The sequence below is a fragment of the Microtus oregoni genome, unplaced genomic scaffold (genome assembly GCF_018167655.1).
Source record: "Microtus oregoni isolate MIOR12 unplaced genomic scaffold, Mior012 000045F_ref0000178, whole genome shotgun sequence".
NCBI lineage: Eukaryota > Metazoa > Chordata > Mammalia > Rodentia > Cricetidae > Microtus > Microtus oregoni.
Window position 1 is genome coordinate 487,903 of NW_024543219.1, and position 22,470 is coordinate 510,372.

General features: G+C 43.0%; 1 protein-coding gene across 3 annotated transcripts in view; it reads right to left on the reverse strand.

Moving 5' to 3' along the window:
• Positions 1-22,470, reverse strand: part of LOC121435118 (mitochondrial intermediate peptidase) — a 123,685-nt gene that overhangs the window by 65,092 nt on the left and 36,123 nt on the right. For all 3 annotated transcript variants that reach the window (XM_041634208.1, XM_041634207.1, XM_041634209.1), the window contains exons 11-14: positions 18,049-18,202; positions 16,569-16,646; positions 14,730-14,934; positions 13,407-13,516 (exon numbers count right to left, since the gene is read on the reverse strand). In XM_041634208.1, coding sequence (XP_041490142.1) covers positions 13,407-13,516; positions 14,730-14,934; positions 16,569-16,646; positions 18,049-18,202 — 547 coding nt within the window. The remainder of the gene's footprint in view (positions 1-13,406; positions 13,517-14,729; positions 14,935-16,568; positions 16,647-18,048; positions 18,203-22,470) is intronic.

Consider the following 22,470-nt stretch of genomic DNA (forward strand, 5'->3'; position numbering starts at 1 on the left):
AGCCAAATTCATGAGAAACTCAGCAATATGAATGAAAATACTGGAAACAAGAAAAAACCTTCAACAAGGAAACAGATTTAAGGGGAAAAAATCAAATAATTAAAACTCTCAGAAATAAAAAAGAAATGAATGAAATAAACAATAGCGGAAAGCATTGCCAATAGACTTGACTAAACAGAAGAAAGACGATCGGAAACGAAGGAGCAGGTCAAAGAAACACTAGACTGGGAAAAACAAAGTGTGGGTGGGAGGACAAACAGGAAACATGACCAGAACACCCAAGAACTTCTGGAACTACCAAGAGACCAAACCTAAGAATGCACAGGATGAAGAAGGTGCCGAGATAAATGCTAAAAGCACAGAATATTTAGTCAATGAAATTGTAGCAAAAAGTTCAACCACGAGAGGCATTCAGAACCCTAAATAGACATAAACAAGGAAGAACTTCTCCACGTCAAGGTGTTAGAAATAAAAAAGAACAGCATTTAAGGCTGTCACGGAAAGGTGCTGACTCCAGCAGCATTCGCAGTGGCACTCCCAAAGGCCAGGAAGACTGTAAGACATACTGCAAGCTCTGAGCAAGCTGCCACCACCCCAAACAGCAGCATCCAAAAGCTAACCTGCAAACAGAGAAAGGACATTTCAAATCAAGCTAAAACTAAGGCAGTTAATGATAAACAAACAAACCAGCACTGCAGAACATTTAAATAAATATTCATTTCAATATAAAGAGGAAGGAAAAAGTTTCAGTTACAAGAACATGGAAAAAAAATTTCACGAGAAGGAAAAAGAAAGGAGAGGTAGAAAAAAACTCATCACGTCCAACACAGTCATCAGCAAACTAGTAGAAGAGAAAGCAACAGAAAACTAAAACAGAAAAAACAACAAAATCAGAGATTAGTAGAAATCTCCCATAATAGCCTTAAGTGTAAGTGGCCTCTACTTATCAATAAAGATACAGACTAGCTGACTGGGACAAAAGATCGAGATTCTAGTGGGATCTTTGTCTTCAAGAACTATACCTCACAAGCGAAGACACCTGCAGACTAAGAAGTAAACTCAAAAGCAGTGGGTAGCACCAAACTATGAAGATAAGAAATTAGTGAAATGGAGACTAAAAGAGAAATGCATAAACCAATTCTACCAATGAGCATAGACATAAAAATTCCCAGTAAGACACCTGAAAATTGAATTTAAGAGTATATTAAAAAGATAATATACCATGGCCAAGTTTGTTTCATTCATGGATGGAAGGCTGATCAACATGTGCAAATCACATGCAAAGACAGAAATCACATAATCATTTCAAATAGATTTGCAAAAAAGACTGTTGACAAAATTTTACAATTCCTTTAAGATAAAAGCCCCAGGGATCCAGCTGTCCAGACCCAAATAATCACACAGAAACAATATTATTGACACTGTTTGACTGTTGGCTTGGGTATATTTCTAGCTAGCTCTTACATCTTAAATTAACCCATTTTCATTAATCTATGTAAGTATCACCATGAGGCTGTGGCCTACCAGTAAGGTTCTGGCATCTGTCTCCTTCAGCAGCTACATGGTGTCTCCTTGACTCTGCCTACTCTCTCTCTCTGTATCTCTGTTCAGATTTCCTGCCTGGCTTTGCTTTATTCTGCCCTGCCATAGGCCAAAGCAGCTTCTTTATTAGCCAATGGTAATAAAACATATTCACAGCATACAGAGGTGACTCCCAATCAACAGATGTAACACACCTCAATCAGTCACAAACATACTTAAACAAGAAAACTGAAAAGCACTGGAACTATAATCAGGAGACAAAGGAGCCCACTCTCACTGCTCTTACTTGGAATAATGATCAGAGTCTTAGAATGTATGACAAGAGGAAGAAAACAGGAAGGGAAGAGGTCAAATCATCCCTATTTGCAAATGACTTGATCCTATCCTTAAAAGACCCTCAAGACTCCATCAGGAAACTCTTAGACTTGATGAACACTTTCAGCCATGTAGCAGGATACAAAATCAATATATAAGAACTGGCAGCTTTGCTACTGGGTGCACTGGGTACATGTCTGAGTGGGTAAACTGCTTTGCCTCACAGACAAGAAAGCCTGTGTTCATACCTCCAGCATTCACGCAAAAAACTGGGTTTGGCACCACACACCTATAATCCCAGGTTAGCCAATCAGTGAGTTCAGTGAAGACTCTATCTTAAAAATAAGGAAGAGAACAATGGGACACACCATACAACAACTTCTGTCCTCCACACACATATGCACACACATACATGTGCACCAGAGGAAGAGAGGGAATTACATGCATACAGCAAGTAGGAGGGGAGGTCACAAGAATACACTGGTGTGTGTGTGTGTGTGTGTGTATGTGTGTGTGATGACAGCAGATTTTCTATATACAAATAATGAACTTGCTGAGAATGAAGTCAGGGAAATTATCCCTTTTATCATAGCTTCACACCAGGAATGCACACCTAGAATAAACCAAACCAGACAGGTTAGATGCTACAAGAAACAAGCAATGATTTTCAAAGACTGAGTATGGCAGCTTTAGCACAGCAGGTGCTAAGGAAGAGGCAGCTACTGTGGTTTACTGCTGCTCCCTGTGGTTCCATGATTACTGGTAGAGGTCAATAAAAAATGGCCTGGTGGCTGTTTCTTCCAGAGGTCCTGAGTTCAATTCCCAGTAACCACAGGGTGGCTCACAACCATCTGTAATGATATCTGGAGCCCTCTTCTGGTGTGCGGGCATACATGGAGGCTGAACATTGTATACATAATAAATAAATCTTTAAAAAAAAGTGGCCTGTGACACACACACACACACACACACACACACACACACACACACACACCGTGCTTTCCTCTCAGCTAGAATGTCATTTGGCCTCTCTTGCCTGCTGGAGCGGTCAATTTAGTGGGCTGGTCTGCATCCTTAGACTCAGATGCTACAAGGTCCTGTGGCTCAAGAAGAGCTGGAATGTTAGCTGCCTCTTCCTGCAGTCACAGCAGGGAACCCACGGAGCTTACTACGTGGTTGGAGGGTGGGACACACCCAACGGGTCAATGTTTCATCAAAAAGGCATTCCTGACACGAAGGTGGCAAAGTCTGAGAAAGGATCAGCATGTCTGAACTATTAAAGGCGTGCATGGCGACGCCGACAACGCCTCAGCATGTGGAACAAGACAGTGTGCTCAGTACCACACCTGACTCGGGCTTTCGCCAAGAGATAGTTCACTGAACAAGTGTCTGCTGACAGCCTGCCCTTCCTTGACAGTATAGTTGTGGGTCAAGAAAAACAGACAGAAGTCTCGGGTCTCTGGGAACTTACACTCTAGCCCATGTTAATATTAAAAAAAAACAAAAAACACTATTGAGAACCAAACAGACAGTTTTATTATTTCAGCTCCCTTGGGTTCAGGATCAAACACAGCACTTAATGTCATTTCCTGTAGAACACAGCACCTGGCCTTAAAGTATTCAGCTGTACTAGCCACATCAACACTCACATACAAACTTCACCCCTTGGGCTCATCTGTAGACCTCTGCACCTTCGCCTGATGCCCAGCCACTGTGCAGTACACAAGTAAGCCTTAGATGGAGAAGACTTCCAATTCAAAGAAAAGAAAATGATCAGATGCTAAAAATAGAAGGATGCTAAAGGTACCAGCCAACTTTTCATCCATTCATCCAACAAACTGCTAGTAGAAGGTGCTACTGTGGTTAGTTAAGGGAAGACAACAAGGGTTCTCTCAGCTCAAGTTCTGTCTGAATTTAAGTTTCCATGTTAATTTAGGCATTGTCCACCTTTAGAAGAATCCTGCTTAATCAACATGTTACTGTTTTCTGTTGCTACAAAAAGGTCTCTGAGGCTGGGTGTTTTATAAAGACAGAAAATTAATTTGGACCACACTTTTAGAAATTAGCAGTCCAAGAATAGATGGTCCTAATAGTGAGAGCTTCCCGGTAGACAGTGAAGATGGTGGGGACGTGTGCAGAGGAGATCACAGGGAGACACAGGCAGGGGAGATCACATAGAGATCACATGGAGATCACATGGAGACACAAGCAGAGGAGATCACATGGAGACACAGGACAGAGATCACATGGAGAGACAGGCAGAAGAGATCACATGGAGACACAGGACAGAGATCACATGGAGACACAGGCAGAGGAGACCACACCCTGCCCTGGCCCTCTGCCCTATACAAGCCCAAGTCCTTCTGTATTTGGAGGTGATCTGACCAGAATCTCTCTCCTACTGTAAAACTCCACTGCAGTTGGACCCTCTGAAGAAAGTTTGCCTTGTTGGGTTTTCTAAATGACTGTACTTCTTTTTCTTCAAAATATCAGATAAAACATAATCCTGCTAACTGCATCACATGAAGGTGAAGATGTGAAGAGGGTGGTAGCTGTGCCATTTCAAAATCCAACCCTACAATCAAAGCATCCTGCTACCCAATGACAAGGCCATTCCCATACAAAGTTTTTCATTTTTTAAATTAATACCCCAACAAATTCTCCCCAGAAGTGTTAGTAGTAGCAATACAAAACACAGGGATTACAGCGTGCACTCAAATACACGATTAGCATAATTAATGGATAGCAACGTGAAAGTAGGGAAAATGTCAGTAGGAAAATCAAATGAGGCCAAAATTGAAGGTGGCATATAAAAAGACGTTTCCCGATTCCTACACTTTTCACAATAAATTTAGCTCTAAGCAACCCAGCAGACTAGAAAGCCGAGCTCCAGAAACTCCATGAGTACACCAGGCTGTTCCTGGAAGCTCCAGCAAGGCATGAAGGCTGACACTCATCACGTCAGACAAACTGGTCTGAGAGCAAAACTTGACCGTCTCCTAAAGTACACAGCACTTCATGAACATGTGGACATGGGAACAGACTTAACTAAAGAGCATTTGGCCAGAACTAACAAAGTTTGTTTTAAAACTAAAAAGTCTGCAGTATTTAAAGCATTTTCATTTCAAACCACACAGAAAATTCTGATCTTCAAAACATGTAATTCCAACATTCCAGATCAACAACTATAAATTTCTACTTGGCACATATTTTATCTGAGATAAAGAGTGTATTTTCCACTTCTATTGGGAAACCAAAAGAAAAGACAAAATTAGTAAAAAGTTAAATCCTAGGGGCCAAGATGGCTATGCAGATAAAAGCTCCTGCTGCCAAATCTGATGACCCTGTGAACCACAGTGGAAGGAGAACTCACTCTTACAGGTTGCCCTCTGACCTCTGCGCAAGTATGTACACACATGCACACCAAATCTAAGAAATAAAAGTTTCAGTTCTAAATGTTCCACAAACAGTACGTTGAATACCCTTATCTCTAAAGGTCCTTACATGTGTCATTTGGAAAAGCGGTTTAGACCTGGAGGAGTTGGGAGAGGAGGGTACATGTGGATATATGATCAAAATGCACTACATGCATGCATAATTCTCAAAGCCTTATTTTAAAAAAATGTAAGTGAGTTAGGTATATAACCTAACCTTTCATCCACTCAGTGGATGGAATCCAGGGAGCTCTATCCCTGGCCCTGGCCTTGGCCTGGGGCCCACTGACTTTCAGGGATCCTGTCTGACCACTCCTCTGTGGTGGAAGCAGGTCCAGCTCACCAGCAGATCAGTCAAGCCCCCTGCTGCAGATTCCCTGTCATCCTTGCTGCAGGGTATGCCTGTTCCCCAAGAGTACTTGGGCTTCTTGTCCTCAGTCCTATCCATAGTCTGAAAACTCAAGTGATTCAAAGCACTGACTTGGAAATGATTAAAGAATTAAACGCACACTTCTAACCAAGAAAAGAAAATAGTCTAAAACATAAAACTCCTTAAAGAAACAAGCACGCACACAAGGATGACGCCCTGTTAACCTGTAAACTACTACATCCTGTGTGTGAACCCACGTTCTTTTCCTTTCAGCCTCTCTAGGTCCACCTTGGCACTGGCCTCCCCCAAACTGGCATGGACTCCCAAATGTTCTGGTAACTTCCCCGGGAGCCCATTTCTAACCAATGCTGGTTGAGGGAGCTCAGCAAAGGGCACCCAGGTGCACTGAGGAAAGGACTGTGCCTTGCCCCTTGCCCTACCACAGGTGTCCAAGGCTCCTCCTGCCAGCCCATGCGGAGCTGAGTCACACCACACGTTCAGTGCCCAGGTGACTGTCTCATGCTGGAAACGCCACGAACAGTGCTGCTTGCAGCACTGTGCAAGTAAATTTCAAATCCAAGGTTCAGCTTTGAAATACACAAAAGTAAATAGATAGATAGACAGACAGACAGACAAACCGACAGGTAGGGATTCCCCCATTCCAGTTTTTGCCATTGATAAATGGGAACATGGTGCACATCTTATTTCAACAATTAAAAAACAGCTTGCCAATAACTACAGTCATTTCGTTTGTTTATTATGGTCATTCAATTTGGATTTTTCTATGATTATCATTGTTTTTTATTTAAAAACAAAAGTGTTTATGAAACATTTCTTTCTGAAAATTTGAGACCAGCTTTCAATGACTCAATGATAAAAGAAAAAAACACTAAAGCTGACTATAAACTCAGGAGTTATACATCTTGGCTGGTGGTTCACTACCCAACCCAAACGCCCATGGTTCTGCCAGGCATCCAACAGAGTGTCCTGTTCTAGCATTTAATTAACTTATCCATGCCATAAGCACTCATACGTCCAGTGGCTTCATTTACATTTCTGCAACTTCATCTCTGAGGCCCAGTCAGTCGCATGGGTCTCCAGCAGTACAGGGCACCCGCTATCATACTGAATGAAGTACAGAGCACTGCTAGCACTGACTCCCAGCATTCACTCAGTCAGACATAGTTACAGACCAAAGGAAAACACTGTAGAATTACCCGACCTCCCTTGCATGTCATGAATGCACTCTGTTTACTGGGCACCATTGAAGACTTTAGTCTAAATATGAATCATAGAATGATAATTATTCAATTTTATGGAGCCTAGAGAAAGTAGAAAGCAGAGGAATGATGACAGTTGGGGCATCTAAGACCCTGACCCTGTTCCACATTATGAAATTTTAAGCAGAAAGCATGCAGTGTAAATGTGTAAATTGTATAAGTCTAAACGACTAGCTAAATGCCATCTTAACAAATCAGGGAAGCTGAGGCACATGCCTTTAATTCCAGCACTTGGGAGGAAAAGGCAGGTTGACCTCAATGAGTTCAAGGCCAACCTGGTCTACAAAGTGAGTGCAAGAGCTAATGAAGTCTACGTAATGAGATTCTATAAAAAAAAAAAAAATCAGTGAACTCAAAGCAAAAGACTCAGCATTTCCTCTTTGAAAATATTAATAAGATGGACAAACACCTGCCAAGATTAATAAAGAAAGAAAAGGAGAAAAACGATACTAAGTATGTGGAAAGGGATATAATTACAGATGAAGCTAAAACGAAAGATAAAAGAATACTACAAATAACTATGCCAATAAACTTAAGAACTTGGGTTAAATTTCTAGAAAATTACAACTTAGCAAAGCTTACTAAGAAGAAAGTCCATCCAAGGAGCTCAATGACTACTAAAGAACCACACTCTAAAAATCTTCCCACAGGGAAAGTAAATCACAAATGGCTTTAGAGATGAACTTTGACAAGCCTTATGAAACAGATGATTATAGCTTTATTAAACACACACACAGACACACACACAGGCCCATGCATGCACACACATAGAGAACAGAAGAAGGAACACACACTAACACACCAGCTCATTTTAGATACTGGCCTATACTCAATACCAAAGAAGCAAAAGTCATTAGCTGATCTCTCTCATAAACCCGAATCTCCTCTACTCAAAAAATACAAGAAGTCAGTTCTGTGTTAAAAAATTCAGTACCAAAGCTGCTTAATACTAGAATTTAAAAGGGCCTTACTGCTAGTTCCTAACACTTTTAATCACTTTTGAATTCCTCAAGACGTGGGGGAAAAATCTGGTAGAATATGGCAATCATTAATGGTAAAAAAAAATAATAATAAAAAGCAAAACTTTGTAAGCTAAAAATAGGAAGGAATTTACTTTTTCTGGATCTCTACCAAACCAATAATAAGTGCCTTCCTTCATGATAAAACAGTAGGAACATTCCTTTAAAAACCAGGATGAACAAAAACAAGCAAACAAAAACATCAATCAGGATCAAGGCAAGTCATATTCATATGCAGCTTCTACTCAAAAAATGGAATGAGGCAAGAAAAAGAAACAAGAGATATGTGGATCAGAAAGAAAACAAAACACAGACTCAGTAGAAGTAACTGATGAAGAGGCTGCTTAGTTAGGGTTTCTACAGCTGTGAAGAGACACCATGACCATGCAACTCTTATAAGAAAACATTTAATTCAGGGTGGCTAGTTTACATAAAGATTTAGAGATTTAGTCCATTATCACCATGGTGGGGAGCATGGTGGTATGCAGTCAGACGTGGTGCTTGAGTACTAGCTGAGAGTTCTCCATCTTGCAGGCAACAGAAAGTTGACTGATACACTAGGCTACTGAAGATTTTAGAACTAAGTCTGGCAAGAGTTGGCTAAAGCCTTAGGAAGAAAACACTAAAACTTTATTCCAATACTCCTAAGAGACCTGATAAATGAAAAGCTATGCCAGTCATAAATTTGAAGACTCAATCTTAACACTAGTATATGGCACAGATACACCATATACACAAATATGCTGGTGCAGACATACAAATACTGAATTCTTATACTTAAAAAAACTAACTTGATTTCACAATCTCTAGAAAATACACAAGGGTCAAGGAACAGACAAAATTTTTGAGGAACAAATTGAGGAGAACTAGTCATATGGCACTGAGTTTATTATAAAGCTGGAGCTGCAGAGAGTGAGTGGAAATCCTACCAGGACAACTTACAGGTAAGACAGAGCACAGTGCATTGACTGTCCCTTAGGTGACAGGTCACTGGAGGAAGGGAAACCGCCCTGCTCCAAACAAGGCAGTTTGAATGTCAATGATAATACAATCTACAAACTAAAAACTTGGAAATGGGGGATTACTGTTACACACAGAGTGTACAGCAGCTATCTGGTCTTCCTAGGAACTTGGCTACTTCAATTCAGTCAGAGTCCTGGGCTTAAAAAAGAAAATTCTACTCTGAAAAAGTGAGATGGGGAAAGAATCTTGGAACAAAGGAAACCCTAACCCTAACCACTACCCTTGGGCTCAATTTTAAAAGTTTACCTAAAGTCTGATATGAAAAGATTATAACCCCTAAGATGGTACAAAGTGATCCTGCCGTTTAGGAATCGGTAGAGAAAGAAAGGAAAACTCTGGGCACACCTCACTTCCTAGGGAGGTATTTTGGGAGCAGGTCAGAGGTCAGGAATCAAGTCCAGAAATGCTTAATATTTTTAATACTGGGTGTAGAAGCTAAGACTATCTTAACCCGGTAATTATGAAGACTGCTTGTGATTTTATGATGGACTTGGGGGCAGGGAGACACATCTGCCATTAAATACAGATGAGTAAACAACAAAGGACAGCAGCTTCAGAAGAAAAGGAGGTTGCCTATTAGAAAGGTTTACTGAGGATAAAGAGCATGCCCCTAGAAGCATAGGCTGCCTATAGGTGATTCAATACTTACACACAATATATGTAAAGGACCAAAGGCTGGAACCAATAAGCAGAGAGGAGAGGGACATTCAGTGCCACAGGTCCTCAAATGTGATCCAAGAGGTGATGAATTTGTGGGGACACTGTCAAATGAACGCCTCCAGTGTTTGTCACCTGATCTGTGCACAGCACCTATGAATCACAAAAGCCAACGTCTAATTCTTCCAGCTTAAGGAATTCACTGGCTGCACTCCCATCTAGCCAATGTCAGTGAATTCCTGAAAGATTACCGTGGACTCTGCAAACTTTCTAGAATATGCCTCATAGAAGGAGGATAGATCCTTTCCTGAAAGCAACTGGACAGGATATTAAACATGAAGACACTGTCCTGAGCTCATCTATCATTTATTTATAAAGAGCTGGATTTAGTAATTAACTCTGTATTCTTACGGCTAGAACTGCCTTTAAAATAAAAGGAGGATCAGCCACAGGGTGTTTTAATTAGAACAAGAAGAGGCGAGCCCTCTGAGGATCTAAGAGCATTGATTTATATGTCTCTTGCCTGTGGGCATGCTTTGTATTCTCCATGAAATCACAAAATTACTTTAAATTCCTTAGACTGTGTCGGCAAGTCCTGAAGGGCACTGGACATGACTTCTGAGTCTGAGTGTGAAATTAATCCAAAGCAGCTTAATGCTTCCCTGAAGCGTGTCTACCTTGGAGTGCATTCAGGGCCTACTGCTGTTTTTTAAAACTATCTTCTTCAAGGGGCTTTTTCATTTTTCTGAGATAGGGTCTCCACGCTGGTCTTGAACTCCCAATACCTGTTACTCTCCCTCCTAAGTGCTGAAAAGGCTCTTCTTCCTGAGGGACCCCCCTCCCTTTGTTGAATATTCCCCCACCTGCTGTGCAGTGGCTCTGGGCCCTCTCCAATCCTCTGCCTGTTTGAAACTGACATTAGTGCCAATGATGAATTTGGACCCAAGACTTCACACATGCAGGCACATACCAAGAAAAGCAACAAAAAACAAAACCACAAAACCACCGTGACTCTGAAAGTTTCATGTCCTTCTGAGCTACCTGGGAACCCTTGTTCTCAGTCCTGCATTGCTGAATTGCACTTTCTGTTTTCCCTCCACTGGTAACTACTAATTTCCCTTCCTCCAGACATCACTTTGTCATTGGTCCCACACACTGGAAGGGCCCTTTTAACTTCTAGATTTTAAGTTTGTATTGTTAATGCCTTCTGGGCAACAATGTCACACACTAATACATTCAAATAAGAACCTGACAACTTCTCTTTAAACTTCAGCCGTATGGAGTCCTCTGACATGGAATGTCCACCTTTGACTCCACTATCTAAAGGAGTTTCCCTGACTAGTTCTTCTCTCCCTCTTCTGCCCTATTCTCTGGCCATCCCTGCTACCTTAAGTTCTCTACTTGTGAGGCTTTCCAGGCCTCTGGGGGCCTTGTGCTTCTAGGAAATCCCACAAAACTGCCCCACCCCACACTGTCATCCCTAAGCTGGAAAGCAGTGGTCAGGATCACCCTTATCATCCACCTAGAGACCTTCCAGCCCTCACAGCTAAGGGCTGATTGAGGCCACAGTTTAAAGGTAGCATCTGGGGAAGCCAGCAAGTGGGGCGGAGCTGTGTGTAAGTCAGTGGCCAAGAGCAGTAGGCGCCCAGGAATGGGAGCAGCAAAGTCCGGTGTACACTGCACTGGGCTGAGGTGTGTGTGGAGAAGAGTACACACAGGAGCAGCTTCCAGACAAGCGCAGGCAGGCCAGAGGTGGGAAAGATGAGCTGGGCCTGCTCACAGAGCAGCTCATACAAAATGCCCTAAGATATGCAATGCTTCCAGCCTGCTCCTCAGAACTCTGTACAGCTCACTAAGTCAACTGTTCCCTTAGACTCCAGACCATCATCCCCACCTGTCACTTCTTGATGCCAGACACTTCTGAAAAGTAATCATTTGTTGATGTCATTCCCCGTGAAGACTCTCCTCACTTCCTCCCTTATTAGGTTACTCCTGCTTACCCAAGTCCTTCGCCCAGGCCTTTCCCCCATTCCTGCTACCTGTACCCCCAAGTCTTCCACAAGCTCTTGTGAGGACTTTCAGGCCTTTGGGGGGGATTCTTTCTAGCCAAAACAGCTCATCTTGTCTTGGCCTCCGGAACTGAAGTCAAGAGGCTTGGATACTGCCTGACTTGTACCTGTAACTGTGGGATGTGGAGACTGGCATGAAGCATAAACTCAGTCGGAACTTTCTGGCTGAGGCTCACATCCTTAGCCTGCCCTTAACAGAACAGACAGGGCTAGTGAGAGCTGGTGCAGAGCCTCCTTCCTACACCATTCTCCATGACCTCTGGTATTCATTACCCTCTTCTAGTCACGCCCTGCACCCTTAGGCAGTCTGAACCCTGCTGTCTGCTGTCCTGGGTAGGCAGCACGTGGATCTACTCCATAGACCTTATGAAGAAAGCAATTACTAAATTCCTAGCACACTCAAACCCCAGCATGCAGCTATCAATGGCCGCACTATTCGCAGGAGTATGTGCTACCACACCACTGACTATGCCTACGTAATCCCCAAACAACTCTCCGCAACAACACCTTTAATTTTGCCATTTTAATAACTATACTAGATTATAATGAAGACTCATTCAGATTAGCTACCTAGAAACACATCTGCTCTTCAAGAGTTGATGAAAATAGAATCAAGCCCTCTAAAAGACAATCAAGTCACATCCACATCTGGAGATAGTCAGAAGAAGATGAAAACAAAGGTGGGATCCGCCCTTCGTTTCCTCCTAACTCGATTAATTCCTTTCACTCTCTCCCACCCCAGGACTAGGCAAAAGTCTGGGGCCAAGAGATGCAAAGAGCAATGTGAAGCAGGGCACATTATGATGGGAAATGCTCAGAGGACAAGAATGTGTTTTCCAGTGTGCATGGGACAGTGGGTAGGGATGTCGCTCAATGGCAGAACACGTGGCTAGCATGTGCAAGGCTGTGGGCTAGATCCCTAGCACCACAGCACAACAACAACAAAAACAAGACAAAAACACATGTAGGTCATTCAAGGGCGACATACCATCAGTCATACTCGTGGGAACTCTCCTGTTAACTTGGAAGTTGTTTAAAATTGCAATGCATCACACACACACACACACACACACACACACACACACACACACTTGAATTAAGGAATTTTCAGATTTCATACCATTCAGATAATAAAGTTGCTAAGGGCAAAGTAGGGACATGGGGCTTTCCTTGTAGATGGGAACAAGAGCAGATGACTTGGCAGCAGATAAAGGGTAGCTAGTTTTCTGTATATGACTGTGTGCTGGGAATAAGATTTGACAGCTTGCGGGGTGGGGCCTGAGAAAACAAAGGAAAGAAGCACAAAATGTTCAACATTATGCAGGAGACCATAAAAGCCAATCATGGCACCCCAGCGCACAACACAGTAGCAGAACTACTTATCCAAAATGCCTGTAGCCGGACCTGCTAGTTCAGATTCTGAGCTTTTCAGGTTGATGGTGTTTGCACATACACAGCTAACACAGTTTAGGAACAGAACCCAACTCTTAACAGGACCGCGGATGAAGAGAAGTGTTACCTTACAAATATACAGGGGGACCACTTTAGGAGGCATTTTGTTTTGTGTGTTGGGTTTTGACTATGACCTGCTGCCTGATTTCAGGTCTGTGACTGTCTACTTGTAATTGTGTAAGTGTTCAGTTTTCAATTCTGAATTTCTGGATTAGGAAGGATTAGCCTGTATTAGTGGTTCCTACCTGCCCCGTCTGATAATGCCTGGCAAACTGGCTGACTACCCGGTAGTCATTTGAAAAGTACTCCATTAGAATAGACGGAACTTCTGCAAAGTCCGTCGGGCACCTGGTCCCTAAAATGGGGAGAAGAAAAATCGGAGTTAAATCAACATGTTTGTCTTTCATATTATATGCAGTTTTTAAACTTCTATTTGTACTTCTGATGAACTATGATAAGCTTTAATTTATTGAATCAATATTTTACTTCTATAATATATTTGTACATATTTGCAGAAAAATTTATTATAATCCTATATTTTTTCTTTATATAAAAAGTAAAACAAAGTATTTGCACAGCTGCCAAAATATCTTACAAAGCAAGAGCTCACACCCTCCGCACATAGCTTGTCTTCTGCTATACCAGCTTGACATGAAATACAAATTAAAACCCTCTTACAACAATTAAGGCATTTGTATTTAATGCAATGAATTCCATTACCAAATGCTTTTAGCCTCCATGTTTTCAAAGGGCTTTATTTAAGCTACTTCCTGCTTTGTTACAAAGTCAATCCTTGGAAAGAAAAATCAATATTTTAAATTCAAAGTTCCTTAAGGAAACAAATCCCCTAAGACCCTCTTGGTGACACCGTATTGTTCCAGTCAACCCACGCACACTCTTTTCAAACATCTTTTCTTTGCCCATGTTCTGTGTGTTCAGAACTGTTAATAAGCAAGGAATGCTGACCACTGACAGTAGGGAGCTGGAGACTACAGATGAAGTGGAGCCAGTGTGGTAGTGCACACCTGTATTCCCAGGAACTGGGAGGTGGAGGCAAGAAGATGAGGAGTTCGAGTCCAGTCTGAGTTACACAGTGAGTTCAAGGCCTGCCTAGGTTACTAGAGACTTTGTCTCCAAAAAATTTAAAACAAAAAATTTAAGAGACAAGAAAGCTAAGAATAAAATCCTCAATGTCATCATTAAAGTTCATGAAGCATAATTAAAATATTGTACAGTAGTAGCACAGGTAAAAGATACTTCATACTTTTAAGAAATAATTTATTTTGTCTCGTAACAAAATCCATGGAGTTTTATAAATGAAAAGGAATTTTCACTTGTAGCTGTGCCAGCAACTGAGATGACACGTCCTAATCTTACACACACAAGTGTACGCTCCCTGGGACATCAGACAATATATACATGCAAAAGCTCAAGACTGACAACTGAGTCTTCCTCCCGTCGAGAGAGCAGCAGGAAAGGACCTAGAAACTCATCTAAGATAAAAGACTCAGGAAGCAATGGCCAGACACTAGAAATCACCACAGACTCCCGGAACAAGCCTTCCTCACCAGTGACATGCTGGTACCGAGTTCGTCCAAGCATTGAATGCATGGCATGTCCCATCTCATGGAAGAGATTCTCCATCATCCCAGGAGTTAATAAGGTGGGGGAGTTCCTGGAGGAATGAGGAAGATTCAGCATCAGAACGACGACTGGGAGCTGATAGCTTCCATCTTCCTTTAATCTGCCCCCTCGGATGGTGAAGTGGCAGTCCTTTGAGAAGGCAAACAAGCAGAGACAAAGGTGTTGGACACTCTAAAGAACAAGCCTAGATATAAAACTCTACAGAAATGTGTGAGTTCAGACTTATAACTTACTCAATTTTTATCCTATATATTTATTTTTTTCTAAAACCTTAATCGTTAACCTACTAACTCATTCACTCAGCTAACTCCAAAAGCATGCATTGCCCTGACATGACCAGTGCTGGGTACAGGCACTGAAGAGCTGAGACCCACACAGAAGTGTTAACAGTGGGTGGGAAGAAGCGCTGATGGCCCTGCTTTGCGTCAGGCAAGCAACAGAAAGTCTTTCAGTCTGCCATCCCTCCTCCTGGGTAGCCAGAAGTCTGGAGCAGATATACTGTCACTCCTTCACAAGGACATGGGGACAGACAACTGAAATGTCAAATTCTGCATCCAAACACACTCGCTGGATATGTTGCCGCTTGGGTCTGAACCCAACTGATTGTCAGAGGCCACCCACTCAAGAAAGCGGGAAAGCTGGGACGCAGAGACTGTTGACTTGTCCTCTGGTCCTCTCGTTTATTCCTAAACAAATCACTATAAACCTGATCTACAGAATGTGGAGTGCTACCTGTCAAATCCCAGTCTGAGCCCACCTCCCAGGCTCACTTCTGTTCAAACGCTTTGGAAACTGTGGATCACTACTAAATGACAGCTATCATTTTCCTGTTTGTTTTTTTAGTTGTTGCTATTGTAATTGGTAGCCTAAAGTCATGGTATTTCCCAACGAGTTGCATGAAAATGCTGAAGGTGACCTGTGGGGAAATCTAGTGCACAGTGAAAGAAGCCGAAGCAAGCTGTGTGCTTCCCACACCGTGAACTAACTGGCAGCACAACAGCTTCCGTGGGCCCAGCAGCTGGGGGAAAACAAGCTTACACTTTCAGGTCTGTCACTGAGGGAGGTCAGGACAGGAACTGAAGCAGAAAGACCATGCAGTAACACTGCTTGCTAGCTTACTCGCTCATGCTTTCTTATACAGCCCAAGACCACCTGGCTAGGGATGGTACCAAGCACAGAGGCTGAGCTCTTCTATACCAGTTAGCATTCAAGACAACCCCGCCCAGACATGCCCACAGATGAACCTGGTAAAGACAATCACTCAACTGAGCCTCTCTAGGCTGTGTCAGGTTGACAGCGCTAAGTAGACAACTGTCTGTCATAGAGCGGGGCTGAGAGCTGGGGCTCCAGACAGAATTTTAGGGTGAAGACCTAAGAACTGTGTCCTGGGCAAGTGCAAAACTTCACTGGCCTTAGTTTCCCTTAGTGTTAAAGCCCAATTCAGAAGGCCGGGGTGAACATTAAAAGGTGTGAATATACAAAGTGTTTATGTGCTGGTTTTCAAAATTAAGAGCTTGTAAAAAGTCACCAATCCTAATTATTAGTTTAGTTAATATCATTCCAGATTCAAACAGCACGTATGAGTCCACGCAGTTCTCCTCATGACCTGTTTTACTGTCCAATTCTATCCTATTTTCACATTTACATATTTGGTAACTCTTTAGTGCCTTCAGATATTATACAAATGACATATAAAGTTCACATTCATACTGATAAACTGCTGGCCACTTTTAGACAAGGCAGCTTGTAAAAGGAAGGCTTACCTGATGCGGCTTGTTGGCTCGCTGGAAAAAATCACAGTAAATGTACCCCAGCAACCCTTCAGATTCATGAACAACAGCCTAGAATACAAGTTCAAATTCAATGGTCAATGATCTCACCAAAACTCCCAAAATAGAACACAGGGCCCTGTATATTAAATACTCATAGTCAGCCATGATTATTTTAATTACATTTTACATCCCAACTTGCTCAAGTTCTTCACCTATTTTGCCCCAGCTCTGAATCATTTGACTTGAGAATCCCATGTTCAGGAGAACACATCCTCCTTGGGGCCCTGTGTCCCATGTGCCCCTCCTCTGCATTAACTAATTGCAGCAGCCACAGCTCTGCACAGAGGACTGTTCTCAAAACAACCCGAAAGGCTGGCTTGACAATGTTAGTGGCGAATTCTTTTCCTTCCCTATCTTATGCAATTGATACGAGTGTTTGGACACAACTCTGTTCCCTATGCACACTCAGCTCCATCTTGTCTGTTTTTCTGAACTTAGTGATTCTACGAGAGTGAGCTCCAATTCATTGTTCTAAATTTTCAAGCAAGTATATTCATTCACCACTCGTGTGGCAAGCACCTAGAGAGCATCTCCTGGGTACCCACAGTGATTCAAGGCACCCAGAAGATGACAATGAACACCATGGACCTGATGCTACCCCAGGCACCACCTGCATCTATCCTCTAGCCTGTTACTGGCTTTCCCTTCTACTACATACTGACTTTTCCCTAACCTGTGCCGTCTAGGAAGTTAATAACATGACGAGATCTTTTGTGGGTAACAACAGAGATAGAGCTCTCCTAGCTTGAACTGCTTCATACCTATCCCAAGCCCAAAACATGGCCAAGGGGCAGCAAGGCAGCTGACATGACTGGGCACACAGTGAAGTAAGCATAGCTATCATGCAAGCAAGAGGTAAATGTCACTGCCCCATGAAACCTATGGGATAAATTAATATGGGGGCAAGAAAGCCACAAAACCTCCTGAAGAAAAATTTTAAATATTCACACCCCAAGTAAAGTGGGTCTTAATAGGAGAAAAGCAAAAGGTCAGGCTTGAAGTTGTCACCAAAGTCAAATAAATCAGAAACGGGATCAAATTAATGTCTGATGCAAAGACCACTGCAAACCCATGAAAGAGACCGACAAGAAGGAGAACAATGCATGTGGGAACTACAAAGGGACAGGCGTTGACATTATATAGTCAGGAATAGCGAACTGTTTACAAGTAGAGTTCATGACCGTGTCGAAGCATGTGAAGGAAAATCAGCGGTTTACCCGGTTTCCTAAGAACACCTGTTTGGAAGAACAAACCTGGTTGTTCTACGTTTAGGTTCTTCATGCAAGGTCCTAAATCAGAAGTGATGCTTGAACTTTTTATGAAAGAGAAATGAGCTGGGGCGCTCTGTCAGAATACAATTACCTCAAAGGAGAAACTGCTGGGACTCACTGACACAGCCGGGGAAGCTTACCAGTTTCCGGACATCATCACACCACACCTCTCCTTTTGCAGGCTGCTCAGCATACAAGGTGATGCCCAACAGTTTGTTAAATAAGATGTTCAGGCCTTCCATGCAAGCTCCAAGGGAGAAAAACGGGCAATATAAACTGGGCTCAATATTATACCTAAGAGAAGGAAGAGAGGTCAACAGTGTTTCTTCAATTTACTCCCAGAAAATATATTCAGTTAACTGTTCATTTATACTTAAGACCAGAGTGGCAAAAAATAATTCACAGAAAGAGGGTATAGTTGGCAGTCTGTAGTCTGTAGTCCTGCATCCAGCAACTCAAACAACTGCAGCGGAAAACACGTGGGTGGGTGGGGAGTGGAGGATATGTCAGATGTATGAACTGGGTTTTGGAACTTGTGTGAGCCCCAGCCTTGCAAGGCTTGGATCCTAGAACCCTGCCTGACTAGGGCAATGAGGAAATGAAGAAAGAACATACATTCAAAAAAAGCTGGGATTGGGTAGCCTGGGCTCTCTGATGGAGAATCCATAGCACTTCAAAAGCTCAACGTGTGTATTCTATACAGTTGAGCAGGAAGGCAGGGTTATTGCATACAGCTGAACAAGGAGATGGGTTATTACATACAGATAAACAAGGAGGTAGGGTTACCAAATACAGCAGAACGAGGAGACAGACTTAGCTAGTCTTGGTAGGCACAGTCTCTAGGCCATAAATATCCTGAGGGAGAAAGCTATGGTGGACGTTTCTGCACACACTGCTGACATCCCTTTGAGCCTAACCTGGGGAACCCTTTGCCGCTCTCATAGGGCTGAGGAACTGGTCCCTGACAGGGCCATGTCAAACAAGACACATCCACTCAGAATGTCACTCATTTCCTACATGTATGGACTATTTTTTGTTAATTTTTTTTTCTCCTTATCCTACGGACAACTAAGGATAATGACCACTGAACCAGGTAGTGTAAGGAGACAGGTGAATTCTCTGGGAGGCCATGCCAGGGCCCATGCAAGCAGGAGGCCATTCTACTACTGGATTTGCACATCCACAAGGAGCCATGAAGTCACCCCTCCCCCCGTGACACCAAGGGGCCACTATATTTCTATCATTTGAGCGCTACTCAACTCCCTTTTCTCTAGAAAGATGAGCATCTTCTATTTCTAGCATCAATAGTACTATAGTAATCAGGGTAGATGTAGTCCCTGTACTAAGTGTATTTTTTATTAGAGTCTGTGAGTATGTTTTATTAGAGTATGTTTGGTTGTTATGTCGGGAGGAAAGGAGGGAGGAGAAGAGAGAGAGAACACAAAGGAGAGCATGCCAGCAGAGGTCAGAGGGCAACTTTAGGAGTTGGTTCTTTCCTCCCACTGGGGGCTCTGGGGCAGCGTTACCTGCTGAGCCATCTCACTGGCCCATCATTCCTTAATCTTGACCTCTTCTATGTTTAAGCTTTCAATGACCTTATTATTTAGTCTCGGTGACGCAGCCACACACACATTCTTTAATATATACTTATAGGCAAAATGTGAACAGTGTCAATCATAAGGACCTCACTTTATAAAATACATCATTTAAAAAAGATGAGTTGTATACAAAACTATTGAACAAAAACTAAATAAAATTTAAAGCATGCTAAATCATTTTAAAGTTCACAACTGGAAAAATATTTGTTTATGGAAAAAATGCCAGAGATACCATATTAAAATGCATATATTCTGTGACTATACACATCTTTTAGATAGCGTAACTGGTAAGCACAGTTACTTTCATCCCCAAATAATATTTTATATGCTCTATGTATTCCAACATAACCAAGCAGATGCAAATACATCATTCAAATGTTTATTTCTGAATCATCATATCAGGCCAAAATTTATAGCCTCAGTCAAAAATAATAACTTGAGGAAAAAATGTAGATGCTCATTACATTTCTACTTTCTCACTCTAACTATATATTCTATATAAAATATAAACATGTTTATATATCTAACTATATAATTTTATATAAAATAAAAATTAATGCTACATAGAATATCTGGACACAAGAGTAAATTTAAATTGCACCAAACAGATTTGGTAATGAAATCCAAACACACAACATGGTTTCTGATCTGTCGTCCAGGAAAGCAAATCTGGGTGCTCAGAGTGATACTGCAGTGGAGTCCTCACACAAGGCTGCTGCCCACAAAGTCGGAGCAGGAATGAGGAGCTACAACAGCATGTGCCGAATCTGCAGCAGCAAGTTTAGAGCTGGTGCTCAACAGACGTGGGAACGAATGATGGCAAGCAGTCCACAGGGTGAGAAGGGGATCTGCTTGTAGAGTACAGGGAGAACCAGGGAGGAATTCACACTGGGGAATGAGCGGAAGCAGCAGCATGACCGAAATATGACGACATGATGTGGCTAAACATGCACCATTCATAATGCAGAGAGAAACAGAAAAGGGTATGAAGATAACATGGAGGGAGGAGGAGGGGGTGGAGAGAGAATGCTGAGGAAGCAGGCATGCATTCTGCAGGCTGTGCTCTGTGAACTGCTGGACTCCATCAGTAAAGTGACTTGGGGACTCAGCCTCACTGCAAAGCATCTATAAACCATATGCATGTGCTATTATTATTCCACTACACCAAAAGCTCAAAGAAGTTGTCTGTGAGTTGAAATAAGAATGAATACATGTAAACAGAAGTTACAACACTGCACGTTCCATCTCAGGGACTGCCTGTGGTGCAGTCAGAGATGAGGCCTGGAATGGCGCAGGTTGGACAATGTGAGAAACAGGTTGTAAGAGAGCAGGAAGAGTAGAGAGGGCTCCTCCGGAGCTTCAGGTGGCCAGCTGATGAGGGGCTGAAGTGCTAGGGGACATCAGGGCTGGGAAAGACATGTTACTCTGCTCTCCTGTGAGATGCAGAGGAGGCGGGACTGTGTGAATGAGGCAGTGGGAAGAACTGAGAGCCAGACTGCCTAGGACACACACAACCGTGCACAGAGGAAAAGGTGACTTTGCCCTGGATGCCAGAGAAGAAAGACTGTGGGAGGAGGAAGGAACCGTACAATTCAAAGGCACACCTTTAAAGCAGTCGTGAAACCTGAGACCTTCAGGACCAACAAGGAGGTATTGCTGCAGCTGTGGGAGGAGGCCCCGCAGAGGCCACAGCCAAGTGATCACCATCTGATCAAGGGCAGCTCCCAGGACTTGTAGAGAGAAGGGGTGGAAGGAGACAGCACAGACAGAGCCACCACTGCTTAGAGAGGAACACCATGAGACCAGGAGAAGAAATACCTGGTGAGAAGGAAGGAAGTGCCAGGCTTCTGGTCAGACACTCGAGGAGCCCAAGGCCACCACCACAGCTAACAGCGGGAGCTGAACAAATGGAAGAGCATCAGGGCCCTCCAGTGCCCGGGTTACACAGCAAATGGCTTCCCCAAAACAGGAGAGGCAGGTAGTGAGCCACAACTCCCTAGTCTTGTACAGTACCCCACACTTGCGTGTTTACTTACATGTGTCTTGCAGTTCACAAAGTTAACATGGAGAAAAATGCCTCCTGCCAGTAGTGGGAGAAGAAAAGGAATCCTGAAATACTGCTAGAACATTCTGCTCTTACTGTGGCCTGCCCTCAAAAGAAACTGCTTAATCAAAACACAAGCAAAGAGCAGGGAGCTGAGGGGTAGAAATGATGTAGAAATACAATCTCCAGACTCATCTTCCAGGAAGGGAGAGGCTGGGAGACGTTGTGGAGGTCACCCAAGGACTCAAGCCACTCACAGACTTCAAGCTCAGCTGTTGTACTCAATGCCCTCACCAGGGCCCAAAGCATGGAGCGCCCAATCCTGAGCTGGACCTGCTGACGTGTTAGCCAAATGGCATTTTTCTCTTTACAGGCTAAATGCCTGGTGGTTTCTGTAGGAGAGAGACAGAGTGTCGTGATCCATTTGCAGTATGAGGCGTGCTCGGAGTTCAGCAGAGTCGTGAGATAAGCATGCCCTTGCTGGTGGCTGGTGCCCGCTTGTCTCAGATCTCTCAGAGCAGGAGAATCGCAGGCAGTCTGCCACGTGACTGAGCCCCCGTCAGAAAATGGGCAGTCTTAAACCCTAAATTATTCATCAGATATGGCATTTTTGTCCTGAGTAAGATGAGCAATCTGGAGAGGAGACAAATTCTGGCTTACAAAGAAGCTAGGGATTTCCTGTATGGAGGGCCACTTTAAAAACCATCATCACATCACACATTTTTCTATGCTAGTTCCCTTTCTGCAGGATGGAATGTTAAAAACTGCCTTGTTTTCACTAGTCTTTTCAATTTGTTATTATTTATCTGCAACAGCAGTAAGAGGAGACAAAGCAATCCTAGAGCCTGTCTCAGACACAGCAGGGAGGTGGACATGAACAGACAGGGCTATGAAACAATTATAATTAACATCCTAAGGTC